The sequence below is a fragment of the Balaenoptera acutorostrata genome, chromosome 20, assembly GCF_949987535.1.
Source record: "Balaenoptera acutorostrata chromosome 20, mBalAcu1.1, whole genome shotgun sequence".
In the NCBI taxonomy this organism is placed as follows: Eukaryota; Metazoa; Chordata; class Mammalia; order Artiodactyla; family Balaenopteridae; genus Balaenoptera; species Balaenoptera acutorostrata.
Window position 1 is genome coordinate 63,537,621 of NC_080083.1, and position 19,067 is coordinate 63,556,687.

Consider the following 19,067-nt stretch of genomic DNA (forward strand, 5'->3'; position numbering starts at 1 on the left):
TTGACTTGTTTTGTCTTTATATCAACCACGTAAGACAAGTCCTGTTAATTTCTCGGTGTGTAGATGGGGCAGAAAGGATGAGTAATTTGCCCAAGGTCATGCCTCTGGGAAGGAACGGAACTGGGATTTGAGCACAGGCAGTGTGACCCCAGAGCCCCTGCTCTGTCATTACTACTGTGTGCTAGGTGTGATTTTTTCTTCCTTGTCTATAATCTATCTGTAGGTTGAGGAACAAAACACTACTTGGAAAAAGGCTGCCTAGTTGTCCCTTCAGTAATCTGCGTGGCGCTAGAGGAGATGAATTGCCACGGGGGCTAGGGGAGGGGGCTTCCAGGCATTTCCAGTGTTCATCTGATTACACTGAAGTTTCCCTCTGCAAATGCATATGATGCTTTGGAAATGGTGCAGAAGCAGGAAGACGTCCCTGTGGGTTTGGGTGCATATCTGGTCTTAGAGTATATTCCTGGAAACCTCGCCCAAAAGGAAATGGCCCAAAGTCTGCTGAACGGCTCCAGGGTCACTCAGCTCAGCTTCACAGATACACCCTGATTTTGTGCCTGCTACAGCCCACGCTGGGCCCTGGGGATGCGGCAAGACCGCGGTGTCTGAACCGCTCTGCGTGCCCTCGGGCACCTTGACGGCTCTGGGTCCAGAAGCGGTAGCTTTAGGAGAAACCCCGCTGTGTGCGGATTACACCCCGGAAAGAGAGGGAACGTGGGCATCCAGTGCCCAGCCCGGAACGGGCAGCCTCTTAAAACACGGTGCGGCAAAGGCGCCCCCGCCCATCGGGTGACCTCAGACAGCGGTGCACACACAGTCTGGCGCCTGGAGCCTTGCTGTGGGGACGGGAGGGGCGGGCCTGAGCCGGGCCTAGCCCCCAGGCGAGGTCTCCCCGTGACTGATGAGCAGTGTGCTGCCTCTCCCCTCAGGACCCCAGGAGCAAGCACAAGTTCAAGATCCACACTTACGGAAGCCCCACCTTCTGCGATCACTGCGGGTCACTGCTGTACGGACTTATCCATCAAGGGATGAAGTGTGACAGTAAGTAAGTTTTCTTTTCCTAGTAGATGGCGAGGCTCTGCAGGTGCGTCCGGGGTTGACAGGGCCCTTCAAGATGTAGTGACTTTTCAGCCCGTCAGTAGAATTCGTTCAGATGTGGACTCTACTGAAGAAGTAGAGAATCTCTCCGCTCTCGAAGTTCTGGTTTATTAAACTACTTAACTGCCTACTTATGAACCCTCACCCCAAAAGCACCCGATTTAATGGAGTCGGTGCTGCCCCGGTCTTCCGTGGTAGAGATCTTCAATCGCTGTCGCACGCAGGCCCGTCAAACCCCACAACAAATGCCACGTGTCCCCACCTCCAGATTCCACATTTGGTTCGGCTTCAAGATGAGCTGAGCATTCGTACTCCTTATCTTCCCGGGTCTCTAATTAGTGGGTGGACTGTGGAAAACTCCAGTAGGCTCTCCATAGCGCTGAAACCGCAGCAAAAATGAAAACGGGGAGGGCATCTTACTTTTGAAGTTCACTTGCCCTGTGTGTTTCTGGACAGATCAGATTCCTACCAGGCCAGTTAGAGATGAAATCCCGGAAGACATCCGTCCTCTCCCCTTCCGCTTTCTGCTCTGTGTGTATCTCCACCAAACACCAGGAGGAAAGAAAAACATCTCTTTCTTTCTGTGGAAACTCTCTGCTTTGATTACTGTCATGTAATGAGATTCCCCAGGCTATTTATTTGTTTCAATAAAATTTTATTCTTAGGACATGAAAAGGTACTTACTGAGCCGGTTTTTTCTAGTAGAAGGGGAAGGGTCAGGGAATATAAGATGTGTCATTCGTTAGTGGCGGCTCTTAGGGCCCGAGCCTCATCTGTGTGTCCCGACACGGAGCAAAGACATAAGTATGTCGTCTTCCCTCGGGATCCGAGGGGGGTCGGTTCCAGGACCCTCCGCAGACGCTCAGCGCCCACAGTCAGCGAATATGGGGGTGTGGTTTGGGGCAAGCAGCTGTGGAGTTGTTGGAAAGAAATCGTGTCTGAGTGGACCTGTGCAGTTCAAACCCGTGTCACTCAAGGGCCAACTGCACATAAACATCAAGCTCTGTGAACTTTATGGAGTAGACGGATGGCTTCTCAGAACGCAGGGCTGCTTCACCTTCCCACGCTGTAGAATATGAGAGCTTCATGGAAGCTTCATGATTGGCAAGGCCAGTGGCTTCCTGCATTTCGGGAAACGCTAGGATTCCAAAGACACCGTTTTCAGAGGCTCTGCAAGTGTGGATTCTAAGTGCACTTGTAAATACACTTTTAATTATTTTAAAACTTGGAACAAAAGTGAATCCTCAGCTGTGTTAGGCACTCAGCCTTGACGAGTTGAAGGTGACCTTGCCGACGGATGTCCCCAGCTTCGCTCAGTCGGCAGAAGGGGCCCTCCCGTTTCTCCTGCTACGTCCACCGCAGAGTCAGCCGGGGTCGCGAAGGGTGCCCTTAAAGAAGGGTACCAGCTGCCCGCCCTCTTCTGGGTGAACCAGGGTTTGGGGATGCTGTCCAGCTTTAACACAAGACAGAAAGAAATGCATCGCTCAGGCTGAACTGAGTCTTCACCCGGCATCCCTCACGGCTGGGTGCAAAGTTTTGTTTGCATCAGAGGCCTTTCTTGGTTATCCAGGAATGTCTTTATAGTAAATAAATGGTATAGATTTGAATTTATTAACCAAGTGTATGCTAATGAAATAACACTCATCTGGTTTGTAGATTAGGATCCTGCTTATTAACATTTTGGTTGTAAAATGGGTTCTGTTAGTAAACGTTTTGAAAACCCCTGACCTAAACCAGTGTGTTCTGTTTTAAGCCCTTTGCCTTGGAGTCCTAGGGTTTCTGGGGCTGCTGCCTGTGCTTCTTCCTGGGGGGTGCAGGAAAATACGCAGATGGGTGCCAGGACCCAGACCACCCCCCAGCCAGAGCCACTTGTGCGGAGAAGAAGCCTCTTCCTCTGCCCTTACACACAGTAGGTTATGATGCTGTAGACATTTCTGCTCGGTGGAAAGAACGTCAGCAGCCACTCGTGCAGGCCTCTTAGTTTGCGGAGTAGGAAAGGGAGTTGGAAAGCAAATGAGCTTCCCAGGATGTACGATACAAGCCGCGGACGGCAGCGCCGAGACAAAGATACAGCCCAGGGCCCTTTCGCCTCCCACGCCCTCCCCGAGGTCCACGTCCTTTCCAGAGGCTCTGGCATTTTATTCCCTTAAGTTGCACGTTCTGCCCAAGTACTTGAACACGTGATTTGGTCAATGCGGGTCATAGCACAGCTTTTCAAGAGGCTTTGTATTGGCCGAATCAAGGTACATGATTTTGAACGGTTCCCTTTGGGAATGAATCCACATTAATTGTTCTTCCCTCGTTGTATCCCTTTTCCTGCTTTCGGTGTTTAATAATCGTAGCTGAGATCCATTGTTTGTGATGCTTCTTGCTATTTAGTTCACCACGTTAAAATTAACCACCGAAAGTGAAAGGGGCATGAAGGCTCGGAAGAGCCTTGTAGCATCCCCTGGAGGATTCACAGGCGTTCCAGGGGCCACCCCTCCTTCTGGAAGCCTGAAGGTACAGGGCCGGTAGAGCTGAAACACCTACGCAGAGTCTTCTGTCTGTGCTCAGTGCCCCGGACTCTCTTCAGGGTCCCTTTAGTCCATTACAGTAAGACTGACCTTTCTTTAATCCTCCCCCTGTCTCGCCCACGTAGTGTCAGCTGGTGAGAAATGGCTTATGCCAGGCGTGTATTTGTTTTACTTAGAATAATACTTAAATATCTGAAGACAGGTTTAAAATATCAAGCACAGGTTCTTTTAAAAACAACAACAGCAAACAAAAGCAATGCACTTAAGCCTCCTTGGAAATACAGAGTTTATTGAGGAAAGGAACATTTTCTGAATTTCCTTTACTCAACCCTGCAAATTCTCAGAAAGGCATAAGAAATTCTTTGGCAGAAAGAATCCTCTGTTTAAAATGTGCATGTTATTTGCCTCTGTGTACATAAAATAGTAATTAGTCTGCGCTATACATACACTTACCTATGTGAATTTTGTATGCTGTTATATATTGGAAGCATTCACAGAAGACAGGGGGGTGTCTTGCTTCAGTTAAGACTGGACAAATATGGATCGAGTATTTTAAGGATATTGTCACTCACATGAAGCCTGTGCTGTAAGGGACATCTGCTAACAGTTCTTTATGTCACCAAAAGCATTATAGCAGAGTATCGAGTTAGAGGGTGGCTCATTTTCACTTCTGTTCATGCAGCCAAAACACCGAGGGAGGGATGCTTCCAGGCCACACGCCCAGCCTCACCCTTTGCTTTCTTGACTCACAGCCTGTGATATGAACGTGCACAAGCAGTGCGTGATAAACGTCCCCAGCCTCTGCGGGATGGACCACACGGAGAAGAGGGGCCGGATCTACCTGAAGGCCGAGGTCACCGAGGAAAAGCTCCACGTCACAGGTAAGGCGATCTCGGATGGGTGTGAGGCGTGTGCTGCTCTGTGGGCTTCGGATCAGGGGCAGGCCGAGCCCCAGGCTGCTCGGACGCAGAGCCACGGGGTCTCGTGAACATGCCTCCCGAATCCCCAAACGCTCGGCGTCAGTCAGGGTCACCACGGCCATGTGGATGAAGTGTCCTGCCAGCAGGGCCAGCGGATTGTCCCCCTGGTGATGGGCACACCAGAAGCCACTAAGCAAGATGCCACTGGTGAAGGTGGAACCCGGGCGAGGGCAGGCGATGGAAGATCCAGGTGTTTAAGGGTGTCGGGCTGTGATGACCTGACGGGCCCGCCGTGATGGTAACAGCAGCTGCCTCGGGTATTTACACCTCCTCTGAGTTGGGTGCGGTGCTGAGAAATCCACACAGATTATCTGCTTCTCACAACTACTAGATCATTAGCCTCATTTTCCAGAAGAGGAAACCGAGGCACAGAGAAATGGGAACCCTGCAGTGTCACAGAGTAAGTGAGGACTCCAGACCCTGTGCTTCTAACCATCACACCACCTGCGCCTCACAGACAAGACGGCTGAGGCACCAGAATTCCATGTCCCCAGGCCAGGCGCCCCTCCTCGGGGCCATGTCGGGGCGCGCACTGTCACAGCACAGCTTTTCCTTTGGTTTCCCACCAAATCCACACTCAGCCGAGGGTCCTCACGGTGATGCGCTCTGTGCTGAGTACGGTTTAAGTCTCAGGCGGCAGCGTCGCGTCCTTGCTCTGGAGGCCTCTCGGGTACCACCCGCGCTGCACGCTCCCTTCTCCTGGACCAGGACATTTATTCTCATCAGATCAGCAAACGTACTGTGTTCCCATTTGTATTTAAACGTGGAAAAACTGACTTAATTTTATCGTAAGTGACAGAAGATGTTATAGGAATAAAAGACTCGCAGGGTCTGTTTAAGGAGAAAGCGGGGGTGGGGGGGGGGAGACCAGAGAAAGCTCACTTTGGGGAACACCCTCACATTTTTTGTCTTTGGAGAACAGTCCAGTTTTCTACCCAGTGCTGTCCTGTCAGGTAGGCATTCAGGGAGCATCAGACAGGGTTTTGAGGTGTTGCAAGGAGAGGGTCCACACGCTTTGCGGCTGGGTAACCTGATGAAACGAACCACACACGGCTAATGGTCAGAATGGGATCGTGCATAAAACCCCCATCATAGACACGGGACCCCTGGCGCCTTTGTGTTTCAGAGAAGTTCCTTGATTTTCTCAAAACCGTCCTGCCTGCCCCCTTGCGCTTGGGGCTGCGGTTCTCGCCTGCGTTCCCTTTGATGGGACGGATGCTGCAGCGGGGCCACAAGCGGGTCTGCACCGTCGCAGCCCCACGCTTACTTCTCTCTCTTTTTTACCAAGGCTCCCTCATTGTCAAAGTCCCATCCTGGGGGCAGGGAGCGTGCAGTTTCAGAGAAAACTGCCATAAAACAGAGACTGAGCAAGTGGTGAGGGGTTGCAGCAGAACGCCTGCTGGCTGAACGGGGCAGTGCTTCGCCCTGGCTTTACGGCGGCCCACGGCCACGGCGATGTGGACACACAGGGGAGGGTCAGAGCTCAGCCGGGAGGGTCACGGCTCCCTGAGGGCTGGGCTGCCTGGCAGGGACTCCAGCGTTCAGCCCGCACTCCTTGTGCTGCTGAGTACAAAACAGACTGTGCGTGCTAGCCCGGCCCGTGCCTTCTGCGTGTGGCGCTGCCTGAGTGTGCCAGGCTCTTCTGGGAGCCTCAGGAGCCTTGCAGGTGTGAACTGCACAGAGGGGCACAGGTGCGCTGGCTGGGGCGGCACACGGTACGCGAGAAAGACCCACCTTGCAGGGGACAGCCAGGCGTATCCTCCTGGGACTCCTGTGCTGATCACTCCAGCATTGCCAAGAGTTGGACTTGACTCACAACTGTGGAATCGTCTTAGGGGAAGACACCCTCCCTGAGTTCGAGACTTTTCATGCATGAAAGCCAACCAGTGTAACCTATGGCTGCAATCTAGGTTATGTCTCTTGAGAATGAGTCTACACGTTTGTGCAGAGACATAGCTCTGCTTTAGGACTATGAATTCAGCAATACTTCCATAACAGCAGCAACGGCAGCTCACAGTGACTGAGCACTTCCCACAAAAGGGCCACCTTCGAAGCACTTTACATAATTAACTTATTTAAACCTGTGCGGAAATTTGTTATCCGTATAGATGAAGAAACCAAGGCACAAAGAAATTAAATAACTTGCCCAAAGTCACACAGATGGTCACTTTAATGGTTACATATTCAACTGATAGAAGTAGAGATATTTTAATGACAGTACCAGTAGGAACTGGAATCTTGTCTTAGTTCAGGCTACTATAATAAATACCACGGACTGAATTTCTCTTGGTTCTGGAGGCCGGGAAGTTCAAGATCAAGGTGCCACCAGTTTGGTTTCTGGAGAGAAATCTCCTCCTGGCTTGCAAGGGCTGCCTTCTGGCTGTGTCTTCACTTGAGAGAGAGAGAGTCTGGGAGTGGGAAGAGGGAGGAAGGAAGCAAACTCAGTGGTGTCTCCTAAGGGCACTGATCCCATCCTGAGGGCCTCACCCTCATGACCTCATCCCCTCCCAAGGCCCCACCTCCTGTACCATCACCGTAGGGGGTTAGGGCTTCCACATACAAACTTGGGGGCACAAACATTCAGTCCACAGCAAATCTAACTTAAAAATACAGTAGTTATTTGTGTGCAGGAAATTCAGTCCTAAATATAGACATCCAAAATAAAGGAAATAACCTGGTAGTAATCATTTCCTTAAGACTTTGAGTAATTTTAGATTTTCAGAATCAGAATTAGCCTGGCTTCAAGGAGAACAGAAATATAAACAATAAACCATAATGAGTAGAGCTTATGGTACAAAAAAAGTCACAAAAGTAACACAGAGTTCCCTGCACCTTTCACCCAGCAGCCCCTGATAATCACATCCTTACATAACCACACTTTAGGCATCAATGTAGTCACATTTTTAAATAATACCCAATAAATTTGTGAACAATAGGTACCTATGTTAGTCACTAGAAATAGTTTTTAAGAGTCAGAGAGAAGACCTCAGGCTTCCTTATTCCAGTAGAAAAGGCCAGCAAGGAACACCAGCCAGAGCCCCTCCCTAGCGGTACCTGCCACCCCTCCTGCATCACCTGCCTGTACCACTCCTCACCCAGCGGATCTGGCACTTGTGTGTGTGTGTCTTGACAGACGGTTTCCGTAACAACAGCTGCCATTGACCGAGTCCTTCCCGTGTACGTACTACTGTCCACAGGACTGGACCTTTCCCCATGCTGAGTGCTTTCATAGCCATTGTTTCACTGACCCCTCATAAACTATACCACAGCGTACTGTTCTTGCCCTCATGTTCAAGATGAGCAAAGGAGCTAAGAGGGGGGAAGGAAATTGCTCCGAGTTACGAGGCAGAAAGTGAAGGGCGGCGGCCTGAGCCCAAGTCTGACCCCTGCACCCAAATGCTGTCAGTCTCCCAGGTCTCTCTTACTAATTAAAGAGTCTCCTCTGGATAAATAGCAAACCCATAAATAGTTTCTAAACCCACACTCAGCACCCCACAGCTTCTTTGAGGTGACAGAAGGTCTAAACGTGGGACGTAGGACCAGGGGAGAAAAGTGTAACATGTGGAGGAATTAAAGAACAAGCCAAGGCCACGTATAATTAAGTGCTCAGTTATGTGGGTGCCAGACGGTCACATAACTGTGACTGGGGAGGTTCTGGGGCGTACGGGGGGGGGAGGGAAAGACCCCGCGGAGGAAGAGGCTGCAGGACTGTAGGTGTTTGAGAGGCCAGAGGGAAGAGACCCGCAGCTGATGGCCGAGGTGGGGTAGCAGAATTAGCTGGCCTTAACGGGAACACAGATATAAACAATAAACCGTAACGAGCAGAGCTTATGATACCAATGCAAGTGATTTCTTGGAAAATGCACTTAAACCCTAAGTACCTGTGTTAATTGTTAGATTAGCTCCATTTCCATTTGACCTGTGCAGAATCACTCAAATTGAAAATAATTCCCAAAGTAAAATAGAAATTCCCAACGGACTCCTGGGATGGAAATCACCCTTTTGAAATCAGAGATCAGTTTCCTTTCGAGATTGGTACAGTATTTCTGGGAAAGGCCTGTGCTTTCGTGGTATATTTTTATTTTTTGCCTTTGGGCAGTGGTGCTGATGTTATCTGAACAGTGTCATTTTTATTTTTTCGTTCAGTATGCGATTTTAATAGGTTTCCTACATTCTTGTGTACCTTTTATCTGGTTTGGAGGAGTGGTAAAGAAAAATAATCCCTCGTGGGAACGAATTTTCAATTTAATGTTGTAAGTAAATGGGAAAAATATCGTATGCTTTACAGCTGTTTCAGGAACACATCTCTTCCCCAAATAGATTATTCTGCAGAAGAGTCTGATTTTCTCAAATACTTTGGGTTGTTAAGTTATGGAGGTGGAGTTCCTGGGTTGGGGGGCACTTCCTGCAGGTCCCGGCAGCCTACAGATTGCGTCCTCTGTCTCTCTTCTAGCTCTGTGTCGGGACTTTGCCCTCATGCTGTTGTTGGCTTAGAGAATACTAGTCCCTGTGTGTGTTCTTCCACCTTTTAATAGCGTCATTGGGATGGAGTCGAGGCAGTGAGACTCAGCCTTGCATAATAATCATTCATTCTTTGATCCGACTGTTTGTTATCCATTTATAAGCTGTGTGTCAGGCTCTCTGCGAGGCCCTGGGGATGCTAAGATAAGGAAGACATAGTCCCTATCATGGAATGTGTGGTCTCCAGGGGGACTTAGGATGTGGAAAAGAATGACAGCGCCCGGTGCCCGTCAGCGTCAGCGTGGAGGGCGCCTGGGGGCAGTGCCCCGTCTGCACCGAGGAAGCTGCAGGTGGTAGTGACGGTAGAGCCAGGAGCACAGGTGGGGAGCGGACACTTCAAGGAAAGAGGCCGGGCCGCCGAAGTGCTTGGTGTGTTCAGGAAGCTCGACCCAGTCCAGGATTTCAGGGATTTTGAGTGCGCCGTGGGGAAAGCTGGGGGGAAACTTCTCTCCATTTTCAAGGCGTTAGGGCTACAGTCATCACAGCTTACAGACTGCACGGGTCTTAGGAGTCACGGGGTAGTAGCTCCCAGTTGAATACTTCTTTGTCAAGCAGGAGCATTTACAGTTCCGGTGGCTGTGTTTCCACAAGGACAGAGCGTCACCCTCACACCCTGAACCCCAGGCATGACCCCGAGGTTCACTGTGACCCTCGACTTTCTTTGTCGATTCCGGGAAAGGAGGCGTGGCAGGCAGCCCACTGGTCACCTGGAAGCTTTGTTTGGATGCTCTTCCCCCCGGCAGGAAGGCCTGTGGAGTATAGTAACCTGTTTGGGGCTGCCAGCAAGGAGCAGTTGGACCAAGCCGCCTGCAGAACGGAAAAGGTAGTAGTTGGAGGTCATTTCTATCAAATAAAAGCTTGGCTGTGGGAATCAGATCCAGCTCAACAGCACAAAAGGTGTCGCAGCTGCTGTGGCTGGTCCTTTGCTTTGGGATAGAGAGGGATAGCAGGCAGCTGCTTCCCCTCGGGTACATCCAGATTGTCCATTATCGGTGATGCTACCTTTGACCACCTGGTTAAGGTATTTTCATCAGATCCCTCCACTGCAAAGGTACCTTCTTTAAATTTATGATTAATGAGGGGTCTGGGTGTTGTACATGGAGACAGCAACTTTTTGTCCGATGGTTTTGGCAGCCGTGGACGAGCCTTAATCAGTTATTATACTGACGGTTGCAAAATGGTGATTTTCTAGTTCTGTAATTGCGTCAACGTTCAGTAGCTGGCATTCATCTGAAAGAAAAGCTTTCCCTTTATGTCCCCCTACAATTTTTTTAAGTAGCAATTTGAGCTCACAGTTTCTTTTTTAGTGTCTTTTTAAAATGTTCAAATTGTTCAAAATATGGCCAGCGGGAGCCCCTTCATGCTGGCTCTGCGTCCCCTTGACATGACCCATCCATTTTTTCAGTACTTCTTCCTTTCTTTTTTTTTTTTTAAATTAATTAATTAATTAATTTATGGCTGTGTTGGATCTTCGTTTCTGTGCGAGGGCTTTCTGCAGTTGCGGCGAGCGGGGGCCACTCTTCATCGCGGTGCGCGGGCCTCTCACTGTCGCGGCCTCTCTTGTTGCGGAGCACAGGCTCCAGACGCGCAGGCTCAGTAATTGTGGCTCACGGGCCCAGTTGCTCCGCGGCATGTGGGATCTTCCCAGACCAGGGCTCGAACCCGTGTCCCCTGCATTGACAGGCAGATTCTCAACCACTGCGCCACCAGGGAAGCCCAGTACTTTCTTTCTTTCTGGAGCTTCCTTTCTCTGAGGAACACTGGAGTTTTTTTAAAATGGGAATGATAATAAGAATCCAAAGTCGGGGTTCTGGGGGTGCTTGGGGCTCCCGGGGTGCTACTGCCTCTAAGCTCTTCCAGTAGACAGAGGCAGGGTTTTTTTTTTTTTAAATTATTAGCACCTTTAATTATTATTTATTTATTTATTTGGCTGTGTTGGGTCTTCGTTTCTGTGCGAGGGCTTTCTCTAGTTGTGGCAAGCGGGGGCCACTCTTCATCGCGGTGCGCGGGCCTCTCACCATCGCGGCCTCTCTTGTTGCGGAGCACAGGCTCCAGACGCGCAGGCTCAGTAGTTGTGGCTCACGGGCCCAGTTGCTCCGCGGCATGTGGGATCTTCCCAGACCAGGGCTTGAACCCGTGTCCCCTGCACTGGCAGGCAGACTCTCAACCACTGCGCCACCAGGGAAGCCCCCAGGGTTTTTTTTGACCTGATTGACCTGATTTTTTGACCTGATGACCTCCCACTGCTGCCTCTGGTTCTGATCCTGGACCAGAGTTCTCCACCTTTCCCAGTCCTCGCTGATTCTCCATCCTCCCTCAGTAAGACCCCTGGTCCCCGATGATGTCAACATGCCCATTTGTTTGCTCTGCCCCACATTACGTGCAGCAGTTTCGGAATCAGTATACCAACACCTGTACCAAGAGCAAGCCTACTCCATAAAGCTCAAGAACTTATTGCCATTTTAAATAAAGCCTCAGGTGATGCCCCGTCGAGGGTATGTAGTCAGAATGCTGCTACCTGGACTAAATGGTTTCCCGTGTAGCCATGTCGCCCATTTGGTACGTGGCATCTTCCCGATCATCCTCAGCCTGCTCCGTAATGTGACAGACCGAAAGGGAGCTGCTCCTGACGGGATGTAATAGAAAGCACACGCTGTCATACGCCTGTCCAGTACTGGGGCCAAAACTGTATTACCCGGATCTAATGAGGGAAAAAAAACTAACAAATCCAGATATTGGGACATTCTGCTTGGTAACCGACTGGGACTTTTCAAAAATGTTAGTGTTGTGAAAAACAAAAACCGTCAAGGGGACTATTCTTGACTAAAGGAAACTAAAGAGACCTGATAATCGAGTGCAATCTGTGGCCCAAGAAAATAACAATTCTGAAGGACGTCTGGGGAGCAGGGCAGAAATCCGAATCTGGACTACCCTTTAGGTAGTGGTTTTGCATCCTCACGACATTTCTGGGTGGTCATGGCAATGTGGCTATGGGGGAGATGCTGAAATAGTTTAGGGGCGATTTTCCCTGACATCTGAAACTTACTTCCAAATGGTTCAGCAAAAACAAAACACAAAACGCTGAAGTACGTGTGAAATACACACGCACACACAAAGCCTGTGTGGCGAATGTTAATCAGTGAAAACTTTCAAATCAACCAAACCTCCAAAAAGTTGAGCTCTGTTAGGTTGGAGCTTTCTGTTCTAGTGGGTACAGCACTTAGATGCTCTCTGTAGACATCCCTGTGGGCTGGAAGGAAGCCCCAGATGAACCACCCTCCGAGCTCCTGGCGGGGTTGCTAACAGCCAGCTAGCTGGTCAGAACGCGGGGAGCAGCTGTGGGAAAGGGGGGCGTGGTGCACACCACGGGGGCCGCGGGCGTCGCCGGAGGGCCTGGGTCCTATGAGAGGAGAAACCAACGCTTGTTCAGCCCCTTCCATGTTCCGAGCCTTGGTTGGATGCTCTCCTATCTGTTATCACGACGGCCCTTCCAGAAGAGTGCTCTCATCCTCGTCGTCATTCTGTCCCACAGACACCGGCTGCGAGAGCTTGTGTGACCTGCCCAGGCCACCCGGCTGCTGAATGGAGGCCGTCCTGACCCTGGTGCCCCGGCCCACGCCTCCCACCCCCTTACCCTGCCGGCTCCTGGCTCTGGCCGAGGGGAGATGTGTGCCCGTCACAACTCCCTCCCCTTACTACAGATAGGCCCACACCGTGTGGCCACAGTGTTGGCCATTTCGTGTTTCCATCCTGCAGTGAACAGGTGAGGCTACCCTGAGCTGGCCCTTGGCACTGTCGTCATGACCCCCAGAACCCCCATTTTCCAGGGTTTAGATGACGGCTAGCGATAAAAGTGGCAGCAGGGAACCCAGCCGAACTCCTGCCTGCCGCAGAGTGGAGACCTGAAATGGGCAAGAAGGATGGAAACGAACACCCGCCAAGATGTGTGCTGACCGATCGCACAGCAGTGGGCCAGACGTGACGGCCGCGTCCTTTCTCCGCCTGCCTCGCCGTCGCAGCCTCGCCCTTGCTCTCGAATTCTCAGTCTTGGAAGGACCCATCTCTAGCTTGGCCGGGGCTTAACATCCAGGCACAGCCTTTGCAAAAGAAAACAGGAACTGCCTTGGAGCTAAACACACCTAGCAGCCTGCTTGTCCCAGTAGAGTGCTTGCACACTGCCACATTCAGATGCGTGGGCTTCCAGCTGACCACTGGCGTGTTTTCCATGGATTTATCTACTCTGTCTTCTTCCTTGGTTGGCCATTCCTAAATATCAGGTGCCGTACGTCTGTGTGACCCCTTCAGCAGCCGGTACCTTGCCTGCCTCTGCAGTCTGGTCCCTTCCGCCCACCCCGCACCTTGGCACTCCGCATTCGCATCGTGAAGAAAAGCTACGTGCCGTTTCCCCAGGGGGCAGGCTTGTTCCCACCTGCTCACCTTTGCCTGTGCTGTTTACCCTGCTCCATCAGGAGTATTGTTTAACCCTCAGCCCCAGTTCCCTTCATGAAGCCCCTCCTACCATTTTGTGCCCCGCCTAAAATGGACCACTTTCTCCCCACGCCCTTTCTAACATTTATTATGTGGTTATGTGTTTATCTGCATGCTGATCTCTTGCTACCAGACCATTAGCCCTTTGAGGTCCGAGACGTCGTCTTATCTCCTGTACCCAGTGCCTTGAATCTGTGTCTAAGAGATGGGTGTTGAGTACATGTTGATGATGTTAGAAGAACCCAGCGAGCACAGCGTAAAAAAGACCCAGCTTTATACTGTGCTGCTACCTCCCAAATCCAAAGCAACTCTTCCCATTTTAGCCCTGTATCTGGATCACATGGAAATGATCCTGTTTTAGCCGAATTCATAAAGCCACGTGACTCTTGGGATCCTTCAGAGAGACACACATCCGCCAAGAAAGAGGTTGCATGTTCTCCAAGGGACGTGTCATTATTGACATCCTGACTGTGGTACCTCATCCTGACCCATCTGTGGCAGAGCTGTCAGATGTGTACTAACTAGCAGTGTGTCTTCCTGTGGATTGTCCCTCCTGCAGGGCTCTCTGTGCAGTGATTTGAACGTAGCTTTCTATACTGAGTGCACTGGGTGCTTGTGGGAAGCAGCAAGACCAGGATGAGGGGCAAAGGGTCGCCAGTGTCATTTCCTTAAGGCAAGAGCACCCTGGTCTCCAAGCTCAGAGTGACATGACTTCTTCCTCCTGCTTGTAAACTGTGGTGGTTTAGCTGCGGATGGCAAGTCCCCTCCCCATTGCATCCTTGCCAGAGCACTTAGATCTCAAATGCCCACCTCCTAAGACCTCACGGGGAACGGAATCTTCACCCCGTGCACGGGCTCTGGCCTGAGGGTCCTGCCACACTGTATACCTGCCCGTTGAATCTCTCTCCACCTGGCAGTTTTGTCGAGTCAGTGGTGGCTCAGTGGTGTACGAACAGCTTGCTTATTTCACCAGATTAAAAGTTTTACATCCAAGATACTTGGCCCCCAGTCTTACCTCTTTCGGAATTAATTTAGTCTCACATTAGGTTCGATGCACGTGGTCGCCTTGGGAAGGTCTAAAGTGTTGACAGATGGGCTCAGTCGGAGAAAGATCCCAAAGGTAATGAGAACATCCAGATTCTTTTAAAACTGTGGTTGAGGTGATAAGAGGCTTTTTCAGGTGAAAATCTCTTAGCCCTGACATGGGAAGTTTAATTAATGTTTATCTTCAGCTTTGTATTCTCAGATTCCAAGACTGTGGTAGAGCAGTAGATAGAGGGCCGAGGGGAAATGGCTTGTTGTTATGTTGTCTTTCTCTCTGAGGACTGTCGTCTTCCAGAAGCAAATACTAATACCAATCCCCTGTTGGCCCGAGGCCTCCAGTAGCCCCTGACGAGTCCGCCCCCTGAGAGAATCAGCTCTGAGCCCATCTCCGGTGACCAGGAGTGTAGGGGAGAGTTGTCGGGCTGGGACAGTTGAACCCTTTCCTACCGACAGGTGCAGGACTGTCGCCGGCTAAGCGGGTGTCACACATGATGCTCAGCCATCGCATTCCTGGTGGGGAAGCCCAGCAAAGGCCTCCCCCCGAAGATGGGGCTCCCTCAGCGGAGCCAGCAAGAGCACGTCCTGCTCGTAACCTCACGTAAAGGTGATAGAAGGAAGGCTGGTTTCATTGGGCCTTGTCTCTTGAGGGTTTGGCTACTTCAGTGTGGGGGGAAAAAAAAAAGAGAGAACCAGTAAACATTTTTGTCTTTGTCTGCCACACTGATTAGAATGCTTATGATTTTATTAGCAACTGCCTGGGAGCCAGGCCTGATGTAATTTAATTGAATCTCCTTGGTTATTTTCAGTTCAGCTCAGTCTGTTTTCAGCACGGATGAGGGGAAGTCATCAGGTGGAGGGGGGCGGCCGAGGAGGTACCTTCCACTCCCCCCGGTTACTCACGTTCCCCCTCTAGCTACTCAAGCTTAAGCCTCCCTTCGTGGAGACGGGTCCCCAGACCAAGTTCTGGTTCCCACCAAGTTCCTCTTGGGTCTCATCACCTTGTTCCTCTGAGTAAAGAAATGTTCTGTCAGCCCCGGGAGAGGCGCGGCACAGAGGAGACGGTAATTATGCAGCCAGAAACGCACATGGGACAGTTCTCTCTAGTGCCAGGCGGGAGCCGAGGAATGACACCGTCCCCTCTCTCCTTCTAGCCACCTGCACTTACCGATGTGTTGCTGTAGCTCTTTCTCTTTGCGGTACTTTGATGCTCTGGGATTGGAAATTTGGGAGGCGGGATGCCAGGGTTCTCCCAGTTTGATGGGTTTCGTCTCAGTCCCTTTGTTAGACAGAAGCTCCCTCCTCCACGCCAGGTGCACAAAGCCCGATGCTGCCCGGTACGCAGCCCGGCGCACCCACCCCAGACGCCGGCATCCGGTTCCCTAAGAGCGGAGCCCGCACGCGGCTTGTGAGTGAGCTCTCCAGGGTGACTCTCATGCACAGTAACGCTGGAAAACTGCGGCCCTGGGTGTTTCTAGTCTCGGAGTAGATTCCATTTTCTTATAACAAAGCAGGGGTTGGGGGTGGGATGAATTGGGAGATCGGGATTGACATAGATACACTAATATATATATAAAATAGATAACTAATAAGAACCTGCCGTACAGCATGGGAACTCGACTTCGCTGTACAGTAGAAACTAACACAACATTGTAAAACAACTCTACTCCAATAAAAAAAATTTTTTTAAGTCCAATGTTGAGATGGTAAAACACAATTTAAGAAAATGTCAGTTGATTTGTCAAACTGCTCTGTTTCTAGATCCTGCGACATTTTAATTTTTATTACTTTTCAATAGAGAAAAATTTCTCTGTCAAACTGAACAGCTGAAGTTTTGACAAGGGCAGAGAAAGGCTTTTCTCTGATTTCTAGTGCAGTCAGCAACACAAGAGGTTGAAACAGTCAGTTGGCAAAATATACAGACCCAGGGAGGTGTATTGCAAAATCAGGAAAATAAAATAACAGGGGGAAAATAAAAAATAAGTAAATAAACCAAAAAAAAACAAAAAGCGATGTCTGTATGTTTGGGATGGGGTTGGGGGGCAGGGAGTTATTAGAATCAGAGCCCTCCATCCCCCAAAACAGATGCACATGTGGAAATGCAGCAGGGTCTAAAGGCAGGAGCGGGTGTTGGGAGGTGGGTAGCTGCTGATTCTGGCCTTCCGTCCTAAGGCTCCACGGCTCACCCAGAGGCAGCCCCGCCCCAGCCCCTGGAGAGCAATTCCAGGGTAGTCCTGACTGAGTAATACACCAGGATGCCAGTTAATTTACAGAGAAAGAAAACTGTCCATGTGTCTGTCAACTTGATCAGAGCAATCTCTCCAGTGTAGTCAAGATACCCAGAAGGCAACTCGTAATGAACCCGTTTTATTGATTCGCCGTGTGAAACACTGTCCCATAGACTGTGAACGGCAGAAACCCCCTGGGGAGGTGCCTTCTTTCCCAGTAGACAGACGTCAGGGGGCTCAGGACACTGCCAAGTGAACGTGGAATTATAACAAGGGAACTGGGTAAATGTTTCATGGCAACAGGCTGAGATTTAACATTTATCTCGGGACAGAGGCAGCTGTGCTCCTGGGGCCAGAGGCCCTTGAGGTTAAATTAGACGCTTCTCTGTGGGCCTTTTCGCAGGCATCCCTGGTGTTTGCCTCAGCACCTCGGCTTTCTCTGTCTTATTTGAATGTATTCATGCTGGACACCGGCTAGTCTTACACGTCTGGGAACCTTCTGTCTTCTCAGGGGACTTTGCAAAGCTCTCTTCTGATCCAGTATTGAAAGAGCCTGGAGTTTGTTGATTCCCAAAGATGACTTGTGCTTCCCTCAGCTCTTTGTTTCTGAGGGACAAGAAACCACTTCATTTTAGCTCCGAAATTCTACAAGTCCCTTTATCCTAATTCTTCGCAGAATTATCTTCCCCTAGTCTGATTCTGTCTTTCCAGATGATCTGTATGAAGTACCTCTGAGTAGTAGAGGAGTGTTGAGCTCGACTTCAGACCCGTGGCCGCACCTGCAGCCTCACTCCCAGCCCTTCCGCACCCCAGCTCTCGGGGGTCAGGGGAGCCTCCAAAGCTACGTGCAGAATTTTGTTCCTACCTTCTGGGAGGGACAGCGGCCACAGCTGTCATCTCCATGGGGTCCTGTGACCCCCCCCTCCCATATTTAGGAATGATTTCCGGGATGAAGGACAATGAGAAAGAAGCATCACTTAAAGAGTTTGGAGAATCAAAGTTTTCCCCCCAGATTTCTCACCCAGCCAAACTGTCGTTCGTAGCACGTATTCTCATCTACGCGAGGGCTCAGAAGGTACACCACCCACATGCTTCTCTTGAAAACAAGTTATTTAAAGCCCAGCTAAAGAGGACTGCAAGATGAGGGGGAAGTAAAATTTAAAGTTCCGGAATGGGAAGGTCACAATACATAAGGATAAGCAGTAGCATTAAAACGGTTGGACATCTTGATGTGAAAAATATGAAAAGCTATAAATCATATAAAAATCATAACAATGATTAGGAATCCCAAAGTCTAGGTAATTTTATGGTAACAAAGATGGAAAATGGGATGGGTGGTGATACGTGAGGGATGAGGTAGTAGAACGTAGCACGCACAAGTCTTCAAACACGGGAGGGAGGTGGGCAGAAGATCCTGTTTTACTCTTTGACGGTCAGAGAAATGTAGAATTTTTTAAATGGGGCTGAATCTTTAAGACGGTCATCAATAGAATTAAAGCAAGATTTATAGTTTCTAAAATTTCTGGAAAAGATTAAGGCAAATGAAGCACCGTATAACAGAGGACTGAAAACAACAAGTGAGGCGAAAGAGTGATCAATAACAAAAGTGGGCAGAGGCCGTTCAGAATCGAGGTTAAGAACGTGCTGGAATTCCCCCTCTCCCCACTAGCTGGTAACCCGTGCCAGGTACCCCTGAATCCCTCCCAGTCTCAGCTTCCCCGTCTACAAACTGTGGATTCCAAGTAGGGTTATTATGGGGGTTTTAATATGTCCAAAGTTCTGAACGTTTCGTCAGGCACAGACTTGTGCTTAAAATACAGTTTTAAACTTCCCATAGTTTTCAGATTAAAAAAACCCCCCAAAATTCAGCTATCCATGTTTCTATTAATGAAATTGACACCTTGTAGGAGAGGAGAAAAATCTTTCTCTTTCTACCCTTCCAGGTTCTCGGCTGGGGCTCTGTAACGAAAGACAAATTAACAAGAGAAAAACAAACCCATTTCTTTAATGTAAATGTTACATGACATAGGGGCCTCCATAACGCAATAAAGACCCAAAGAAACTGTTAAACCACAGTGTTTTTGTACCAGGTTTAATGAAAAGTGGAAAGTCGTAGAAAAATAAAGGACAGAGGAGATGATCTCAGAGCAGTGAACTGGGGGTGGGGGTGGGTGCTTCGTGAGGCCTGTCCATCC

General features: G+C 50.0%; 1 protein-coding gene across 3 annotated transcripts in view; it reads left to right on the plus strand.

Annotated features, from left to right (window-relative positions):
• PRKCA (protein kinase C alpha) overlaps positions 1-19,067 on the plus strand; it is a 361,713-nt gene that overhangs the window by 252,598 nt on the left and 90,048 nt on the right. For all 3 annotated transcript variants that reach the window (XM_057535967.1, XM_057535968.1, XM_057535969.1), the window contains exons 4-5: positions 930-1,041; positions 4,367-4,495. In XM_057535967.1, the coding sequence (XP_057391950.1) occupies positions 930-1,041; positions 4,367-4,495 (241 nt within the window). The remainder of the gene's footprint in view (positions 1-929; positions 1,042-4,366; positions 4,496-19,067) is intronic.